Genomic DNA, 21,786 nt, shown 5'->3' on the forward strand with positions numbered 1-21,786 from the left:
TTTAAACATAATTTAAACACTAGCTGAAACGGGATGCAATTTGATAGTAAAAGCCTAAATGTTGCGTTCGAATGACTCTAATTACAATCACCAAGCGTATTGAGGTGATAATAATATGGAGTGAGTTTAAACTTGATTGCCAAATAATGATTGATTGTGGCACGTATGACTTTACTGCATATTTAACGAGGAATATATTTGATTGCGTTATTGTGAATGCGAAGGCCTATTACCTATATAAGCTGATTCGAGAATGGTGCTTACCTTACTCAACAGTTCATACTTATATAGTTATGATTATACTATATTAATCACTTGGCTGATACACATTATTGGCTTACTAGTAACTCGTGAAGTGAAGCTATGGGTATTGAGAACTAGCCTAACCTTACATTACAATGTTACTTTCACATCCCACCCGCATATGAATAGTTTAACATAGTTAATGAAAGGTCATCATCTTCCTAGCGTTATCGTTAGAGGGAAGACCAACTAGGCCTTATTGGTATTAGTCCGGTTTCCTCACGATGTTATCCTCCACCAAAAAGGGAGTAAATACCAAATGACATTCCGTACATAAATTCCGAAATATTATTGGTAAAAGCCGAGATTTGAACCCTAGATTTCCGGTTTGAAAGGGGCACGTTTTCACCCCTGGGCTATCAACGGTATAATAAATAAGTAACAATAACGAAATTCAAATGGAAACTGAATAATTTCTAAAAAGCATTATTAATACGACGCTCTCGCTATGGCGGCCGAAAATTGTACCTACACTTGCAAGGTGAATCCCGACATACCACTTTGTCACAGTAACGAGGGGCTTGCATCTCTTTCTCTCGTGCACGGGAGCCATAAACGTTCCGGGTAAGTGTGTTTTAAGAAAAATCGGACACAGTCTTAATTACGCCTTCATTTTCCTCACCTACTACCCGCATGTAGGAGCTTTTGTAGACGGTATGGAAATACGGTGCGTCGGCGGAAACTTCGCAGCGGTACCGTCCGCTGAGCGCGCGCGTAGCGTCGCGTAGCACCACCTGATGAGCACCCGAGTGATATACCTGTGGAACATAACAATGTATGAGTGTACTAGCCTCTGACCGATACTTTATCGCGTAGAAAAGGTTATACTGCCTCGATCCAGGGAGAGATAGGCCTCGTAGTATTTTATATCGAGCAGAAATTTAAATATAAGAAGTATCTTGTGTCCTTATGCAGCTTGCAAACTATCTTTGTGCCAAATTTCAATGAAATCCGTTTAGCAATTTTTACGCCATAAAGGAAACAACATCTAAATATCCAAACACCTGCAAACTTTCACATATACAGCTCTCCATACCATATTTGTCCCTTGAATACTAAGAGTGCAGCAGATGGTGACAGTTGTTCAATAATATTATACTTACCTTACTTAGCATGTTTTCGCGCTACTTAGCGCGCATACATAACGCAGGTTTTAGGATTTATTTTAGAAACGTCCTGTTTCCGTAAATTCATCGTAGGTTAAGCCGACTTTATCCGTTGAATCAAGTTATTGGCAAAACCTACAAAAGCACTGGAATTGTTTGACCTTTCTCTTTGATCCGCGAGTTTTGGTAAAAGAATATTTTTCTTAGTAATTGTCTTTTCAAACGCGTAATATGATAAATAGATAGAAATTCGCTTCCTTTAAGTCACGATAAGAGGTACACAATCTCTCTCACAGAGGCAGGAAATAGCGCGTCGATACACAAATGACTTGAACTGACGACTTCAGGTTACCTTAGTAACGCGCGACATGAGCTTATTGTGAGAAAGAATATTGCAGTAATCTTACAGAAATATTGTCACATATTCGTGTGATATATTTATATTTTTATTAACGTGCAATTAAATTTACTTGACGGGTTGCGAGCTTGTTAGCTATCCTCATGAGCTCATGACGAACCAGTAAATACTTACCTACCTATAAGTACAGAGAGAGATTACATGAATACAAATGCCTTATCAAGGTCAACATATTTTCTCTGCTTATGTCTGATCTTTTTTATAGTATACTAGCTTCTGTCCGCAACTTTGTCTGCGTAGAATAATGATGATCTGATGATGATTGATTAAAAGTTAAAAACTATCCATTCCTGGGCCTCAAACTATCTCCATACCAAATTTCACATTAATCGGTTCAGGGTTTAGGCTCACGCCTCTTCACAGAGGTAACAGACAGACAGACACCGTTTCTTTCGCATTTATAATATTAGTAGGGATTATAGTAGGTATAGGAGGAATTTCATCAAATTTAAAAGCAGAATAGGGTAAAATAATTTACGTCACTTACATATCCAACAATTTTGCTACACAGTAAATAGCTGAGGTTAAAATTGAAGGTAATAAATATAATATCTATAGCAGCTTTTAGACTACGCAAGAAAGTTCCCAACTTCGGGGATTATTCCAAACTTTGAGATAGAGTTTACGGATCTTACGAAATGAGCAAGAAATATATCAGGAATTCTATGCATTATTAAACACGTGTTTAATTCATTTACATTTAAACGAACGTTACTAAGTGGTTCTGCAATAGCAAGCCAATTGCCAACTCGCTAGTTGGTTAGATACGGGTGAAATCCAAGTCAGGTCTAGTGGGGGTGATTAGCTTTAAAATAGTTTAAATACCGCCTAACTAATACCGGAGACTGGACTAAAATGCTTCAGCAAACTATCCGCTAAGTCGGCAAATGCCAATAAAGGATTCAATTAAGACTTTGAATGCATTACATAAACTTGGAATGTAATAACATTTGAGACCGATATAAAATTAATTGAAATATTGAGGTCTGTAAAGACGCTAAGGTGCAGTGGGTTCAGCCAAAAACGTTTGTGAAAAATGCTTCAGCAAACTATCCGCTAAGTCGGCAAATGCCAATAAAGGATTCAATTAAGACTTTGAATGCATTACATAAACTTGGAATGTAATAACATTTGAGACCGATATAAAATTAATTGAAATATTGAGGTCTGTAAAGACGCTAAGGTGCAGTGGGTTCAGCCAAAAACGTTTGTGAAAAGTCGTAGCGCTTATTTTACGTAGATTATTATAGGGTTACCAAAAAAGTGAGAGTAACAATTTTGAGGCTTTTTTCTAGTAACTTCATCGATTTAAACCCTGATTAAACAAGTTTCGCTTGCACAAAAGCTATTAATATTGCTTCTAAAAATGCATAATGTTATTAAGATCGATTCCTTTTTTTTTGTTAAAAAATAACAATTTAATAACAATGATATCCGCGCTCCCGGCCACGCACGGCCGTCCGCTCAGTGCTCAGCGAGCTGCGTTCGGAGGGATTACTGTTAATTTTAACACATAATGTACGATACATTTCATGATGAGTAAGGATCGGCGAACTCTCGTTTCGAGACAGAGCGATAGATGGGCGTTTTTCTTTTTTGTTGTCCCCTACACTTTTTTTTCCAATTTGGGATTTTTTATGTTATTTCTACTCAGAATCACGAGCTCTTTCTATCCTAATAGGAGAAAAAAAGTGTCCCAAAATTTCCATACATTCCGTGACCGCCATACAAAGTCTATGAAAAATGGTGACGTAATGGAAATAAAAACCTTAGGACACGTTTTTTCTCCTATTAGGATAGAAAGAGCTCGTGATTCTGAGTAGATATAACATAAAAAATCCCAAATTTGAAAAAAAAAGTGTAGGGGAAAACAAAAAAAAACGCCCAGATGTGTTAAATTATAAACTGAAATATGTGTCTTTATTTTCTGTGGGTGACCGCAATATATCTCTATTTCCATCTATTAGTTTGCAACCGGGATGCAGTGGACATCTTGTTGCTACTGGAAAGCTATTTTCTGGTACGCCGCACTATAAAATAAGATAAATTGGACGTAGAAAGTATGCTTCAAAATGTGTTTCACCGTTTAATAGCTGTTATAACGGCCAGACTTTTAAAGATTTGCTAAATTCGACCTCTTAAGTATTCTACAATAAATTCGATGACTCTGTAGAACTATAACAATCCAGTTGTTAATCAAATCAATATTGGCTCATAATTAAAATTAATTTTAATTAAAAACACAACATTATAAACAATAGGGGCTGGTACCCAAACTGAGTCATATTTTATTATCCTTGTGTGTACTTGACATAAGTAGGTACCCTTTTCCTTATTAGCAGCATTAACCTTACAGTAGGTTAACTACACGTACCTAATTCATACACGAGTCAGCGGGTTCGGCCATTACAGCCTGTGTGCACTTTAGCGTACGCAGCTGGTAGCCGAATAGAGTTAAAAGCTTCGATCCATCTTACGGAAAGTCGTCCACTTTGAGCAACCGCCGAACTAAATCATGCCCGTCCCGCGTTCGAGATCTCTGACCCGATTTCCAAGGGCCGGACTGCGTCACATTTCGTCTTAAACTGAGTTGTATGCCTTAGACATGCAGCCGGAGAGCTGTGGACGGGCGACCGCTCTGTTCGCCTTCCCGGTACCCTCCGCAAATAGCACGATCTGCTTCACTACAGGGCCGCCGAGCGTGGTGCATCTCAATATGCAAGCGAGGCGCACTCAATCGATGCATGTAAGAACTCCGTCACGTGTACCGAGATCGTTTTAACGTTCATTGCTCCATACGCCATTCCGATGCAAAGTTAAAGTATTCGCTAGTCTCTGAAAGGGTTTTTAATGTATTATTTTGGCACAATGTTATATCTCGGCAGTGGCATCGTGCCAACAGCTAAAGGTTTAACGTGCCCACTGCTCCGCGAGATTCTTAAGTGATTTTTTGCATCGCACTCGCCGGCGGCAGTTTAACGAACTAGCAAGATGTCGCAGAACCATTGACCCATATATAATCACGGTTATGATGTTGTTTATCGCTTGCCGTAAGCAAAGCTACTCGAGCACTTTGCAAAACACTTTGGCAGTTTTATTTGATTTAACTTATTTCTCACGATTCTTTTAGCTCCCTGTGTAGTTAACTATGTGCATATTCTACTGCGCGTAATATACGGTCGTTTCGGCGGTACGACGAGCGTGTTACGTTTCCCTATAATTTCGATACACTTAAACGAGCTTACACGTGCGTACGCGTACATTCATATAAAACGCTAGTCTGAAACCGCCCTCAGAGCGTTAACGCTGACTAGCCGGCTGCGTTATTTGCAGCATCATAAACAATATTGAAATGTCGATTTATTGACACAAACAGGAATGATTGCGAATGGCCGCGTGAACTGTGGCATGCACCCGATCGTACTCAATAAACACGAGCATCATGATCCTTATCTAATGGGCACTTAGTTCCACTATAGCTTCGTAAATTGTGCTATTAGGCAGAATATAGATGAGTGAGGATAAAATGATCCTACGCAGGTTATAGTGTGCATTAATGAATCTATAGTAAAACATTATATGTTGTACGCAGGCAGTTTAAAACAATTAGTAAATATAAGTTATAAACATTTCATTGTACGAAAAATGGGTAGGTAGCAGTCACACGTTAGAAACTACAAAGGAAAACTTATCCTCGCTTAGTTCGCCTTTGTACCTTTATTTCTGTAAATATTATGTAAACCTGTGTTGTGTACAATAAAGTGATTACCACTACTACTACTATCCTCACCTATAAGGGATCTCTTCCAGCTAACCTTAAAAATAACCAAATTTTACCTATACCTAAAATAATCTTACATATATACTTATCTATATATATACTAAAAAGAAATAGAGATAAATAAATATATTTAAATATTCATAACGCACATACCTTCCTAATTTCCAATGTCCCATCTGAGAGCTTAGTATTTTCTATTCAATTTTTAGCGACGCCAATGACTGGCACTGCCTCACATAAGGTGGTAAGTAGCGTGTTTCATTTCTGTATAATCTGCACAAAACGAACTGTTGAGTGGTGTTTTATGCTGATGCTATAATTTTATAATAGAAAAACTTACATCAACGCTGATCCCAGTCTGCGAGAAGACCCTCGTGTTGGGTAGCTCCTTGGGTACGAAGCGGAAGAACTCCTGCGCACCGTGGTACCACTTGACCGTGTACAACTGCTCGCCAGGGTCCAGGGTCCAGCGGCAGCCGAGCGTGGTGCCGGCGCCTACGCCGATGGCTTCTGGAACGCTCATGTGAACGTCGCGAAGGCATAGGACACCTGGGTAACAAATAAATAAATAATTATCACGGGACAATCCTATCCCATTAAAAACATTACATGTAAAAAGATGCAGGTCTCGCAACAGTTTTGAGATGTATTGCGAAACCATGTCGGTTATTTTAGGCAGTGCCGAGAGGTGTTAAAACCGTATCAATATTAGATTAGATATCTTTATTTTTCGCACGGCTGCGTAATGACATAAGGATCATCGTCAACTATTAAAAATAATCCTTATTGAACATAGCGCTCGCCCTAATTACATGCAGTATGAGCAATACACAAACGAGTACGACAGCATTGTGTCTGTCATGCCGATTGGTGCATGTGAAATGAAGTGAAAGTCGTGGGTAAGATGCTGGTCAATCGCCACAACGATCGTCAAGGTCATACAAAACCAGTTCAAAACCATAACAGATTTTTCAATTGGAATCTACCTCATGATATCAATTCTATGTCACACGGAAGTTTTGTTATTGATATATCAATTCTGTTAAATTTGTAACAAACCGTCCTAAAATGACATAGGAGAATTGAACAACAATATTTATCGATATAATTTAATTAGGTACTCGACCCTTCTGAAGCGTAGTGTTTATTTGTTGATCTTTAGTATCGGAACACGTGCCAAAGGCAATTGTGACTTGTTTTAATAGCTGTTGTGACATGGCGACGAAATAGTCACTTTGGTGAATGAATGAATAAAAAAGAAAAAAATCATTTATTCAAGTAGGATTTTACAATACATTTCATAATTACCTAATTCATTTACTTATAGAAGGCCATGCATTTTTATCATAATTGTAATATGTCTAAAGTTAAATATTATGGAACATTAATCGGTATTAAGATAAGACGGCATAGTCCGTCCAGGGCACCCTCATTAGGGGGATTTAATTTTCATTAGGGGGATTGTGTTTTCTAATAAACCAATCCGTTTCTGTATAATCCAATATAGGAAATCATGTTGTATTCCTACTACTCTTTGGTCTTTGTCACATAGTTTTATTTTGATTATTTTTTGCTTTATCACCTAAACGGCAAACTTTTTCCATTTATGTGATGAAGTTAAAAGCAAGTACTTAATATAATGAAATCACATTTTATATTTTTTCTTATAAGAACTCTACTCACACATGACCTATCTTATAAGTTTTACAAAATGTTTCAAATTTTATTTAAAAATACCTTATATTTTTGAGATAAATGGCTATCACATACGGATATGCAAACGCCCGAATGGACGAACGGACTGACAGACGAACATGACTTAACTATAAGGGTTCAGTTTTTGGCATTTGGCTATAGAACCCCAAAACGGGCCATATACAGTTAAGTACCCACAGTAAAATGTTACGACAAAGTATCAAAAATTATTACAAACATTGAAATGGACATAGAAATAAAAGATCAGTCATTTCGCATAACCTGCCGGTTCACATCACAAACCGTCAAAAACAATATGAAATTGTGTACGAAGCAATGAACGACGGCGACGTTAATACATACAAATATATCGATAGAATTTAATTGTTCGACCCTCGTGAATAGTGTAGTGTTGATTTGTTGATCCATGATATTGGGACACGGACGGATAATTGAAATGCTAATAATGTCGGGTACATCGCGTCGCTTCGAACGCGATCGCTCGCCGCTCGCCGATGCGCGTCACGCGCCGCGGACCCTAAACTTTACTAAACGTTTCGGCTTTTGGGAAGTGAAACGTAGACGTCAGCAAAAGTTTGTTTTGATGGTAGGGATATGAATTTCGTTGCGGTCGGTAGATTTATATATCAGGATACACGGTGAGCGTACGAGTAACAATTAGGAAATAGTAATTGCAGAGAATGATTACGTATATGGGTCTAAAACAATTGTGAATTAGGGCCCGATTCGAAGTAGAAAAATTTATAATTGTCACTAGTGTCAAATTATGTCATAATATCATCATTCGGCAGTCCGCATCAGGTAGCAGCTTGGTAATAACCACAGGTAATAACTATCAAGGTACATGGGCAGGATCGAACCCTAAACGGATCGAAACATTTCAAGCTATACTTTTCGACTTCAATGTGTGAGTTATTCATGTCCTATAATTAAATTTTGAATACGACTGTTACATTCCTTGTGAAACTGGATCAGATATAAGATCGGATTGACTGACAGGTCCGATCCAGATCGAATTCATATCCTATAATTATAATAAGAATACGCCTGTAAATAAAACTCTTATTTTTAACTTCAAATCTCCAAACTTATTAGTATTACATTATTACATTTCATATCAATTTATTTTCATGCCCCTGCAAGCATATTGTAAATAGTGTACAGCCGTACACTAAAATCAAATAATAGCATTTCCTATTACCTCCTATCTTACCTACCTACCCAAAATGCGAGCGGTCTGAAAGCACGTACCGTTTCGCACATATAAATTCAGCGAACCTTGTTTTTACCTCTCGGATAGAAAACATTATTGTAAATAAGGTGGAACCTTGCTGTTGATCCGTTAGCCAGGCCAGAATTTCACGTAAGTAATCAAATCCTGGCCTTCATCTGTGGGTACCAAAGGTGGTCGGAATACATAAATCCAGAGATACGTGATCGAATTCAGGATCGACTCAATACACAATCCTGTCGGCATGAACTCATTACACTGTAACCAAATTCAATTTACTGTTCCGACCACATCATATCACATATTTCATTTCGGGAGCCAGTTTCACGTATGACGAGCGTTTATTTGATCGCTGTATTATGTGCAAATAAAAATATATGCGCCATTTGAGATCGACATATTATGTTTATTAATATGCTCTTTCCACAAACGTAGTCTATATGTATGTTAGCGGCTTTCCAAAAATAAGAATAATAAAACATCGCATTTTTATTTACTTGTGTTCATTTATAAAAAGTAATGTGATTGAACTTGCCAATTCAACTTAAGTTAAAATAATTAAGTAATTGTGACGTCACTACCGGTCGCTTACCCGGTACCCCACTTGATGAACAGGTAGAAGTGGTTAGGCTTAAAGGGGTAATGATCTAATAAAAGGCGTTGCTCCTCATTGAAGCGACCATTATTATCTGAGCAGCCTTAGGAGTAAAACCTTAGCCGCCTATGCTGAGAAGTGTCCTAAAAAGTGTATTTATTGTTATTTACTGTACGATGGTGCTACTAATATTACTAAAATACTCGTAGCTAAAGTGCTGATAGTTTAAAAATTGTGCTGCATAATGTTATAAATAAACGATAAATTTGAGTGTTTTACAACGAAGTTTCTTTTCTACACCGAAGACCTCAGCCCTCCTACTACGAGTTACCACGAATAGCGCTCAAAAGGAAGCCTAGCGCTAACATGTACATGTATGATATATCGGTATGACTTGCGGGAAAGTACGTACATGTACCTACTTGTTCGGTATTTGCTAGGGCTTGTGATAACGTTTAAAGGTTTATTAGCATGTGGAACGACTGTTGTGTAATGACAATTAATTAACCTAATTATATGTTGATTAAATTGATGCTGTTCCCCTGAGCATTAATGCAATCCTTGTCATAATCAATTGCCCTTAATAACATTCATCAGAAATTTATCAGGAATTTTAAATAAGGTTAAAGTTGAATTAGGAACTTCTCCTCCTATATTTGCAAATTGGGGACTCAATAATTGAATTACCTTCGTACAAATATATATAATATCCCGGACGAACCCCTTTTACGTATCGCAATGTAAACAATGAAATGTGTAAATATAAGTACATAGGTAGCTTAATAGTAGGAATATATAATAATGAAGGCCTACAATGATGGAGACGGGTTAGATATTAACTCACATTTATAGACGGGTCTAACGCGAAATTCTCTGTTTTGACATTTTGCTGGGACATCAGTTAGCCGCGACCACGACCAGTGAAACCTGTGTCGAAACGTCGGTAAATAAAGGTAATTGAATAAATTTCGCGTTAGACCCGTCTATAAATGTGAGTCAATATGTGTTCAAAACGCGAAAGTTTTAAATATTATATGAGACGGTATAGGTATTGTGTCGTTTTATTTCCTTTCTTCAGAGAGTACAAAATGTATTTTAAATATGGAGCTCCGAATTGAGTAGATTATTTAGCGAACTCTGCGAAATTAGAACACAAAAGTTTAATTATATTCAAAGAATACAGCTGCGTCTATTAAAAAAATTATTGCACTAATCAAAGTAAAATAAAAGCAACTTATTTAATTAAAGCGCTGTATTCGGTTTTACTGCTGCAAAGTGCAGTACTACATTAACTAACTCAGCTTTATGTGTCCACTGGCGATGGCAGACACTTTTTATGACCTACTTAGTACTTTAGTTTTGAACTTTTACTTCACATTCCATTCATTTCTGTTCCAACCCTTTTTGTAATATTTTTTTCCTAAAATAGGTTTATGGTCCGCAGTTCCTGTCTCATCAACAAAACCTCTTCCTTAATATACTTAATTTCCAAACACATTTTTCTTTTTGCTCCCATAAATGTCGTTGATAGAAATAATTCACGGGAAGTTTTTTTCTACAGAGGGGCGATTTCGACTGTGCGTCAAGTCGTGACCGATAAATTGTATCTATAATAAATAAATTTGTACTTAATGCAATTTTATTGCGGAAACATATCGTTCGTTCAGAATACGACTTTGCAGGAATGCTCAAGTGTTTAATGTATTTTTATGAATTTTCTAATTTACTTTAAAATGAATAAAATAAAAGGATTGAAAAAAAAAATTACCATAGAACTGGACGACTTCTGAAGTTCCGAAATGAGAAAGTTTTTTTGTTCCAGTTTAGGTATATCATTATGCCTAAACCAGTAAATTAATATATTATCAAGCTCAGCAAATAGAGTTGGGTCAAGTTTTATCCGCTATTGATATCGTTATAAATGGTGCATCGGTTTTCCTAGTCCGATGAACCGGGCCAAGCACAATCATTCATTCTGAATCGACCGAAATCCTATTCCTATAGCTCAGATGCAGCTTGTGAGGTCTCGTAGAACGTCGTAGCCTCCAATATTATCCAACATACCAATATCCAGTTCGGTAATAACCATGTTTTGGTTGGAATAAAATGTATTGTTGGCACTCGCAACTCGGTTGACCGATTAGGTTTATCATTTTGTATGTCTTCAAACGGTGTTCAGGATCATAAAAAAATATAGGTGAAATTACCAACACAGTTTTCAGTGTTTTTTTTTCATACCATTCTTTGCTTACAGGGACAATCTAAGATACCCAGTGATTCACATGCAGTACCTTGATTGAGCATTACATCCGAGGTGTACCAACAACAGCAATATACACCTTGCTGACTTGGTGTCAGCGCTACGCGTCTGCACCATGTACATAATAAATGAATCGCCCTGCGTGTTCCGCACCAATAATTCTCTACCCTGGCCGAGAGAGATTGGCACTTTACAGAATTTTGCGAGAACTGCGGCCTCTTCGGGGAATTCCGATAATCAGCTTTACTTAAGGGATTGGATTCGAAAACTCGATTGTATCCGGAGTGATTTTAATAATTCATCACCCTGTACATTCATTCCGTCTTAAAGTAAGAAAGGTCCAATCTTTGAGAAAACGTACTACATTAGTCAATCTAAATAAAATGTAAATAACGTAATTTTAATAACTGAATATGTTTTACTTCCACAAATATTATAGGAATTTCTTGCGCAAATCTAATAAGGCCCACTGTAAGCCCAATAACGCTTTTGTTATGGGCTCTTAGGTTTTCAAATATTTTTTATTAAACATCCATGACTAGTGCAAAGAGAGTTAAGAACAAATATTTATGGCAAATACACAAACAAGTACCCTTAGCAGTCTTCAAGATAAAAACCATCAGCTTCGTATGCAGGCACACAACCAATTATGTGGGCTAAACAGGCTGACATATTAACATCTATAAATTAAAATATTAAAATATACATGTATAAATAAATACAAAATATTTTTAAAACTTTATTTAGGGAAAACTCTTGGCTGAGTATTAGTGAGAAATTTAATAAAGTTATTTAAAAAAAAGCTATATATTTCTCCTAGTGATGTACCGACTATGGTTTTGGCCGACTAGCCGACTAATCGACGCTCGGATGGCCGATTAGTCGGCCGACTAGTCGGCTAGTCGGCCAAGTTCATGATCGTTACTTCACGATAAAGATTACATTCGTATGGCAACTGTAGTAGCTTTATTCAAGTTCGGATGCATTATTAAAACAATTTTTTTGCTCCTTGCGTCGTCGCGCTTTCAATATCAACTGAAAGATGTTCCCTGCTACTGCGACGATACACCTACATAATTACCTATACATGAATTTAATATGAACACAAGCACATTTTGTACCCTAAATACGTATTTGAATAGAATGGGCATGTAACATTTGATTAATATTGCCTTTTCATTTCATTTATGTCCTGGTTTCTGTAATTATAATAATAGGCCGACTAATCGGCCTTTTTTGCCGACTAGTCGCCGACTAATCGCCGACTTCAAATGTGGCCGGATAATCGGCATTCCCGATTAGTCGGTACATCCCTAATTTCTCCTCTAACAGTGCAATCGTTAATCAAGATTACGAAACACAACCGAACTTAACATATCTATTTATTTCGGCACATAGAAAAATAATTCCGAATGAAATTTTTCCATAACTAATTAAACAGATACAATAATTAAATATATTTTGGTTAGAGATTTGATTCGTATGCCTAACCATTTTCCAAAATCCAAGCATACTCAATTATTTGTTTTTAATTCTGCAACATACATTGAATTTCAATCCTGTGTCCACCACGACAACCACATAAATTATGAGCATACATTTTATTACGCTTTAATTACTGATAGCTAATGGGGTGGACTGTATTGATGGAGATGATGGAAACTCGTAGATGTTATATGATTAAGTATTTTAATAAATAAAATCAAACACAAAGATGATATCAGTATCACGGTGACATCAGGCAGACTGACATCGACCAGGATTCGAATTAGAAATACAAATTAAAAAGGTATAAAAGAGGTCGCACGCCAGCCAGTCGCCAACAATTACTGTATCCATACAATAAATATTATATTTTTATACAATTAAACATAGAATTAATTAATTTGGGTTCGAATTCTCGTACCATTAAGTTATAAGTATGAGTAGCTATCTTTTCTTGCTTAGAATTTAAATGAAATTAAGGTGTTGTCGAATTCCGCGTCAATTGTAGGTATTCAACATAATCATGCGTGAACATAACTGAGTACTGAAACACATCATGACATGACGACAATAATAATAAGTAAATTTGCACTTACTTCCACCAAGCCATAAAACGACCGCAGCAAAAATGGAAGCCATGATACCGACGCGTGTGTAGCGTGTGCGTTAAGCCGCGCTCACACGTCACGTCATCACCGTCTCGTGGCGGCCTCGCCCCTTCCGATTCCTCTTCATTTTTAATACCACTTTCCCAATATTGGAAAGTTCTCGGGCATCGTGAAATATTACAAGCTATTGAGTGTGCGCTCGAACCACCTCCGTGTTCTCAGGTGACCATGAGTTCTGAAACAATAAGAAAATTGGAATTTTACAGATGTATGAAAGTGCCTTTATTTATATGCGACTCCATAGTTTTATTTCAGGATTGCATTATTTAATTTTAGCCAATACTCTTGATTTTATTAATTTCAAACTTTAGCGAGAATTCCGGCCTTCTTTTAACGTTTATGGTACTGGGCAAAACTCTCAAAATTTACCTAGGTATAAAGTCTTATCTATTTAGGGTCGCTCATGTGAGTTATTATTTATTTATAAATTAGCAATGCCATGAGTGTTATTTGCTTTTCTACAGAAATCCTACTTTTTTTGTACCTATTATCAACTAATAAATGTGGTTTATACGGTTTCAAATAAGTAGGTACTCTAAAAGGTACCTCAATGACTAATTTTTACACTAAATTAAAAATATTTCACCTTTCGATATTCTCTTATTTTACGTAAATTATTCTCAGCCCTCGTTAATTTATCTAAAGGTGCCACCCCTACTCGTCAATACATATAACTGCACTGCATCCCTCGTTTTATAACAACACATTCAAAAAACTTCCGAACTTAACCTATAAACCAGAAAAAACAAATCGCTAGCACGGTTAGTGCCGCCAAGGAAAAGGGAACTGTTTTCAATGGCAATAAAAGTAAAAAGATCTTTTCATTAAACGTATTGTGGACGTGTAGAATTTATCGCCTCGCGAGACACTCCATTCACGTTGCGTTTTGTTGTCTCGAGATCGATTGGCTCCGAATAAAATACATTCGCCGTTCGCCAATTGAATGGCGTACCCCGGTGCTATGTTTCGAAGCGACACTTTTTCAGGCAGAGAGAGGACTAATGGGCCGCGCTAGCCCCGACTTTCAATAAATGCTCCGCTCTGTCCCCACGCTAATCTATTCCCCCTCCCTAAATTATGTCTGAACTTCCTTTTTTAAAGAAATGCGATTTGAATTTAGATTTACATTGTTTGTTTTCTTTAGATTGTATTACTGCGAATTACATTACGTCAATGTTCTTATATATATAAACGGTTGTAAGTATTGCTTTTGTACAAAGTGCAATAAAGCAATCCAAGAAGAACAATGTTTTTAATTCACATAGGATAGTATTGTGTTAACATAGGACCAAAAATACTTTTGTTATAATCTAAAGAGCTAAAATTATAGATAACCAAATAGTCTTCACACTGACAAGTCGTCAAATACCCATAGATTAATATTTTACTACTAACGTATACGAGTATACATATAACTTAAAAAAAAACAACGGGTTGCACTCCGGCAGTGCCGACAGAAGTGAAAACTCAGTGACATCTTACGTCTTACGCTCTGGCGAGTTTAACATTTTTTTCCCCATCACATTTGTTGGGACATCTTACATCTTACGCTCTCGCGAGTTTAACATTTTTTCCCCGTCACAAAAAGTGCACAACGCCGCTAAAGAAGTTTTCACTTCAAAAACATTATTTTCATCTTAGATAACAATAAAAGCTTAGCTCAGCCACGTTTACTCGTATATCAAGTTGTGTTAGAAATTGGCAACACACTTTACCCTCATTATAGTTTACCGTATTAACGCTACCCCGCGATGTGCTAGTAAGTTTCCATTACGGCAAAGTTGTAAGTAAGCACCTGAGCCCAGTGTTGTGAATAACGCTTATTTTTAGGCTTAAAGACTCGAGCCCTCAAGACTCTTAAGTCTTGAAGACTCGACTATATTTGAGAATTGTATTTATTTATTTTACGCGTATATGGATGTAAGAAATCGTCTTTGCCGGTTTTGAGGCGTTAAGCCTCGAGAGTCTTAAGGGTTCGAGGCTTTATGCCTCAAAATGAGCGTTGTTCACAACACTACCTGAGCCACCTAGATCCCGCGTTGTGGCGCGGTACAGCAAACACCCGAGTGGGGTGTCGTTGTTTGGCAAGCTGTCTAACTAATTGCCGCTCTACCAGCATGCTTCGCTCTATCGCGTGCGGTGGCAAATGAAAAGCGATTAACCATTAATAATTTTTAAACTAAACAAATACACTGCACGTATTAACATTGCTCGAACACATGACTTACAAGTAGGTATGGTTACATGCATGTATTCGTAACGTAGCCGAGCGTTCTTGTTTGGCAAGCTGTCTAACTAATTGCTACCAGCCACCAGCAAGTAACTCTATAGCGATTACGGCTGTAAGTGAAAAGTGATTTTAATTGGGTTCCCGTTGTTTCCCATAAAGTTTTAAGTCGTAATGTATTGTTTGTCATATTATCATTAGTCATAAAACTGAAACCATTAACATTTCAGGATTTTCGTTAGGTTATCCTATAGATTTGTTGCCATTGTTGCCGGTGATTTTTTATATTCGGGATATGGGTACTGTTAAGAGAAATCCATAAAGCAAATAATATATAGAAGAGATCAAACGTACGGAACCCTAAAAAGGGTGCTTGGGGAAAACAATCTATTTCAATAGAATCAGATTCATTTAATAGTTTGTGATTATTGTTTATAATTATTGTTTAATCACAGTACTCATACCGACAATTAACATGACTTAAAATACCGTATGCGGGTATATGAACCTAAAAAGTAGTAGGTAGCATTTGTGAATTTTGCTACAAATTAAAATGTATGTACATTGTACACGCAGCTGCAAAATTGCATACCCACTATGAATGCAATTTTGCATAACTAAATTATTAGAATATCGGCGCTGGCTATCTACATGTTTACTGGCTTATTACATATGCAATGCTTAAAAACATATTGTTCTATAGTTCGTTTTTTTTAGCATTAGAAATAAGGTAAACAATCTTGATGTGTCTTTTAATTGAAAAACACATTTTAAAAATAAATTACGGTAAATATGTAACAATTATGAATCTAATACGATCTTTTATAGTCTTTTGCTTTCATATGTAATAGTTATTGATTTTTAAAAAGTGTTTTTCAATTAAAAGACATGTCAAAATCGCTTACCTTCTTTCAAGTTCTTTCTAATGCTAAAAAAAGACGAACTATAACCAACATTCAGTTATCTGCTTATTACTTACGCCAGCGCACCTGGGGCCCAGCTTGCTGCATTTGAAAGTTGTGTGAAGGAGTTAACAGATCTGGAACAGGTGCTCCCAGCCCCGATCGCACAACGTATGGTGGCTATAGTATTCTAAACTTTACCAGTTGCCACTTTACAGATCGCTCACGTACTCGCCCCGTTGCAGGCAAAGATGTTTCTACATTGTCTTGCCACGTAACTTTATTTGTTACGTAACTACGTGTAACGTGAGTAATAAGAACCTGTATTATAGCAGGGGCGTTACACGTGGATACTTTATAATGAGAAGTTTAAAGGCAGCAGCATAAATAAAACTAAATATTAAATTAGATTCTCTGAAATTAGACTTGGTGTATTTAACCCCTTAAGGGGCCCACTGATTAATAGTCCGCCGGCCGGTCAGTTGTTCAAAACAGTCAATTTTTAGTTCTTACTGACAGGCCGATACCGTCCGGCGGACTGTTAATCAGTGGGCCCCTTTACTTTCATAAACAATTTTAACAATGTTCTGCCGAAAAAAATAATGCGACCTGTTTATACAAGCCTTAAAAACGCATTCGAGCTCTAGGTAGGTATACTTACCTACTTCTCAATAAATATCAATACTTCCTTAAAAATGTTTCGTTTGATAAGTTGATACCTTCAACTATGGTCAACACGACAATTCAAACGTACACTGACATCAGAATGATACCTATCTGAATGATGTCATTTAGTTATCGCGCGTCTCGCTCGCGCCAATTCATGGACGGACAAGTACAAGCGAAATGCACGATAACTAAATGACATCATTTAGATCTAATTTTGATCAGAAAATCAAATTACTGATGATCAAGCTGGAAACATTTTTAAATTCGTTACCTCTAAGCAATTCTAACAGCGTTCCAATTTAACTTGGCTTGATTCTCAAATACAAGTAATTCAATATTTGCGTCAATTTCAGTTCGAAGGCGAGCCGCAAACAGTTCGCAACTTACTTGTTACCTGCCCGTTACTGCACTCACTGCAGCGGGATTTGCTTGAATCGATCGTCATTCAACACAGTTGTACCACTTAGACATGTTATGTAGGAATTAAAAAATGTTATGTAACCTATGAATATTGTAGAAATAGTAACCTAACCTAAAATAAAGATTCCGATGGCGTTTATGCACAAATTTCACCCTCCTATCGTGTAATCAAATAAATACCATAGAGTTATAAGTAATAAAAGAGTAAAGTTTAAGAAAAAAATATGCCTTAAATATGACAGCTAAAGTACCTAGATATCGTTGTACGGCTCCTTTCGTTATGTATTGCGGTAACTCTGGTTGTCAAAAGATTAAGCAATTTAGTTATCTGACATATTGAGCCTTGTCGGTTGCCAAACTCCGGGGCACAATTTTCTCTTAAAATTTACACCACAATCTAAAGTAAGATACGTAGGTGTCTTTTTCTAACACCAACCTGCATTGATTATCATTAAAACCTTAATAGTCACGAATATCGACTTTCATCGATTAGTCTTATTAAATCGCTCGCCGAGCGAGGGCCACATGTTGTCACGTGTCAGGCAGAGCAATGGCTGCCAGCGCTGACCCCTCTCCCCCGTCGATACGTCACAGACACTTGACACTTTATTTTATCACCCACTCGTTTACACTTCAACGAACCTTCTGCGAAATTGCAGAGAATATCTCAAGATTTAAAAGATAGGAAAATATGCGACTATTAAAAGAATCTCAACAATATTTCTACGGTGACACGAATGAAAGATAAGAATATTTAAAGCGTCTCCGACTGGGTGTAGGCGTACGAAGTTTATTTGCTTAACGCTTATACGCTGGAAAAAAGGAGGTAACAAAGGTTGAGTAAAGGGGGAGCAATAACATTTACAATGTTCTATCTATACGAGTATCTGATCTTGATTGGAGTTGTTAAATTATGTGAATAAAGTAGCTAGATTTTCTTATTTATACATACATCACGGAATTGGGTTTGTTTTTTGTTTAGCAGTTTAGCAAAGTTTCATTAAATATAAAAATGTTTTGTTGCGAATGATTGATATTAAATAAGCGCACAGCCAAACTCATTTATTCGGATGACTTTAAAAAAATACCGAAACATGCCGGGTCATGCTTACTCTCTACTATAAGGTTGAGTAAAACCAATCTTAGTGTGGGAACCGCTCAGACATGAAATATATGTGTAGTGTTTATACTTATGTATTTTAATCAAATATTAAATAAGTAATATTCTAAAATCTCTGAGCTCAGTCATTAAATTTAAAGTAAGGAATTCAAAAATAAATATAAAACATTAAGTAATAATGAAATGGTTAATCAGAGGACATAGTACGTAGTCTTTCACGTTGCATAAACATCATGCTAATAAACAAAGTATACTGTTTATCTACTAAATATTCAAACCAGTAGATTATCTTATGTCTGTACACTGAGTAGAAAACTTTTGGAGTTGCACGGTGCACCATATGTCCGATGTCAGCAATTCGAGGGATAACTTTATTTTATTACGAGTTTGCGTAACTCGAGCATCTTGACGTGGCCCACGAAACTTTGTGACATGTTAGACACGTCCCGGGAGTAAATTCGACTCCTGTCAACAAAAGGAAATGTACTGTGAAAGGACCATTACTTACTTTAGACTAGATATTATTATTTACGTGTAACTTGTGTCCCGTTACTTTACCGCTGTCAGTTAGCTTGAAACCGATTCGAACTTGAAAATTAATGTCAAAGTGATGTCATTCGTTATCATTCTCCTGTGCATCTCATTCGTACTTATATTGGTGCGAGTGAGATGCGCTGAGTAATAACATTACCAATATTCTTATTTATTTCCGCCTGTGCTTAACCGCCGTTAAAGAATTGGGACTCGTCAAAATGAATTATATGAGCCCAATTTCGAAGTATCTACTGTACTAGTATGTCGAAAAATTCCATTATATATTTTCTAGCTCCATCATCAAATCAGCTCGCTTGATGGTACTAAATTATTGTATTTTAATCTCCTTATATTATTTATATACCTGCAAGTTTTAGACCGATACGATCGATTTTATTACATTGTCAATGTTGTTTGCACGCATGCGCAACTACGCGTATTTTCATTAAAGTGAATATAAGTTTGTGTAAGTACCGAACCTAATAAAAGATAGCTAGTGGTAAATTCTAATTGGTGTGATGTACAAAATTGTAGTGTCTAAGTTGCAAAAAAATAGAATTGGTAAAAATATATGGACTCTTGTTTGATAATATGAAATTCTGAGAACCTTTCAGAGAGATTAATAAATGTATCAGTATATTCCCATATTGATTACATGCGGTAAAAGTATTGAATGATATGATATTACAAAGCGTAGGTAGACGGGAAATTAATATTGGCGGTAGAGCTTACCATTCCAATATGTACCTACCTGACGGTCTAGCATGAGTTGCGTTCTCGCGTGCGAGTTCATACTTGAAGTCGCGCTAGATGTATGGGGTCGCGCGCGAGAACGCAACTCATGCTAGACCTTTACATTTACCTTTACGAATAATTAACAAATTCTGAGCTATTAGAATAGCTTTACAAAGAGAGATATATTCATAATGATAAACATTTAATTTTTGTCTATGACGATCATGATAAGAAGATGAGCATACCTAATTTTGATATTGATGCAAATTTATAGTGTAATTTTTATCGTGAAATAAAGAAATCTAATCTAATCTGATCTATTAGAGGATAGCAGATCCTGGTGCGTTTTATGTGCACTAGATACCATTCATGCCGACTGGTCCACTATAAAACCTTCAAAAAAGTTGATTTAGTTTAATTTTGCTTAGTCTTTTTAGTATTTTTCATATTTTACAATATTATTTGTATCAAATATGCTACTCCGAAAAACCTTATTTTCTCTTCATATGAAATGAGGCTATTCGGTTACTTTGTATATTTAGTAGAAGTAACAATACAACTCGTAATTTGATTCTATTCTGGATGACGCACTCTATGCCAGTTCACGTGAAACCCTCCGGTTAAAAACGTTGTTATATTTTACGATATTTTTTTGAAATTCCATATCCCTTTGTTTGAAAACAGCCTACTGTTTAGGAGTCGGTGCCTTACATCGGGAATAATATTTTTTAACGAAGGTTTTAAGTTAATTTCAAATTGTAGTCTAGTTTCTTTTATTTTTAATAATTTCTATATATACTTATATTCTAATACTATACGATACTATAGATATATTCAAACGGAGTAGCCATTAACAGGCGTTCCCCTCTGTTGGAACTCTGTGACCAATGGTCATACACATTGTATGGACTGACGTTTATCTGACATGGCTATTTTTAACCGACGAAAAAAACGGAATAGGTTCTCAAGTCGACGCGTATATATATATATTTTTTTTATGTATGACCACGCATAACTTTTTACAGAGTAGTTCGATTTTGATAATTATTTTTTTATTGGAAAGGGTAAAAAAAAAGGGTAAAAAAGGGTAAGGTAAAAATAATCAGCTTTATGGCTATAAATACCATTTTTGACTCGTATTGTTACTACTTGGCTTGGCACCGACTTCAAACATATCAGTTGGTAACGCATAGACTTCAAAAAGGATAATATTTTATTTCATCCTTTTTGAAGTCGGTTTTTTTTTGTAAAAAGTTTTTACGTTACATATATACATTTGACGTGCCCCTCCTCCGCAAAAATCGGTATATCCTCCAAAACTCATACTACGTACAGTAGGCCAAAAATGTGGTCTACCACCCTACGGTTGAGGTTCGTTTGATCGTCATGAGACAACAAGGTCGATTTACTTTAAACTCCGTTAGAAAAGTCAACCTTAGCGATCGTTAGATCTCGCAGAAACTTTTGTCACAACTGGTAGACCACTTTCTTGGCCCACTGTACCTATACACAGATGTCTTGCGATAAACCTTGATATCCTCAGCTAATACTGTCATATGCCGTTCCCTCCAAGGACCAGTAACATTTTCTCGTCAGCTATCATTGCGTCGAATTGC

The 21,786-nt window shown here is 36.5% G+C and overlaps 1 protein-coding gene across 1 annotated transcript in view; it reads right to left on the minus strand.

The window, feature by feature from the left end:
- Positions 1–21,786, minus strand: part of LOC134650235 (uncharacterized) — a 35,732-nt gene that overhangs the window by 12,564 nt on the left and 1,382 nt on the right. Inside the window, exons 2-4 of the mRNA XM_063505183.1 lie at positions 13,492–13,738; positions 5,949–6,157; positions 926–1,061 (exon numbers count right to left, since the gene is read on the minus strand). Of these exons, the coding sequence (XP_063361253.1) occupies positions 926–1,061; positions 5,949–6,157; positions 13,492–13,534 (388 nt within the window). The 5' untranslated portion in view covers positions 13,535–13,738. The remainder of the gene's footprint in view (positions 1–925; positions 1,062–5,948; positions 6,158–13,491; positions 13,739–21,786) is intronic.

Source organism: Cydia amplana, chromosome 8 (genome assembly GCF_948474715.1).
Source record: "Cydia amplana chromosome 8, ilCydAmpl1.1, whole genome shotgun sequence".
NCBI classification, from domain to species: domain Eukaryota; kingdom Metazoa; phylum Arthropoda; class Insecta; order Lepidoptera; family Tortricidae; genus Cydia; species Cydia amplana.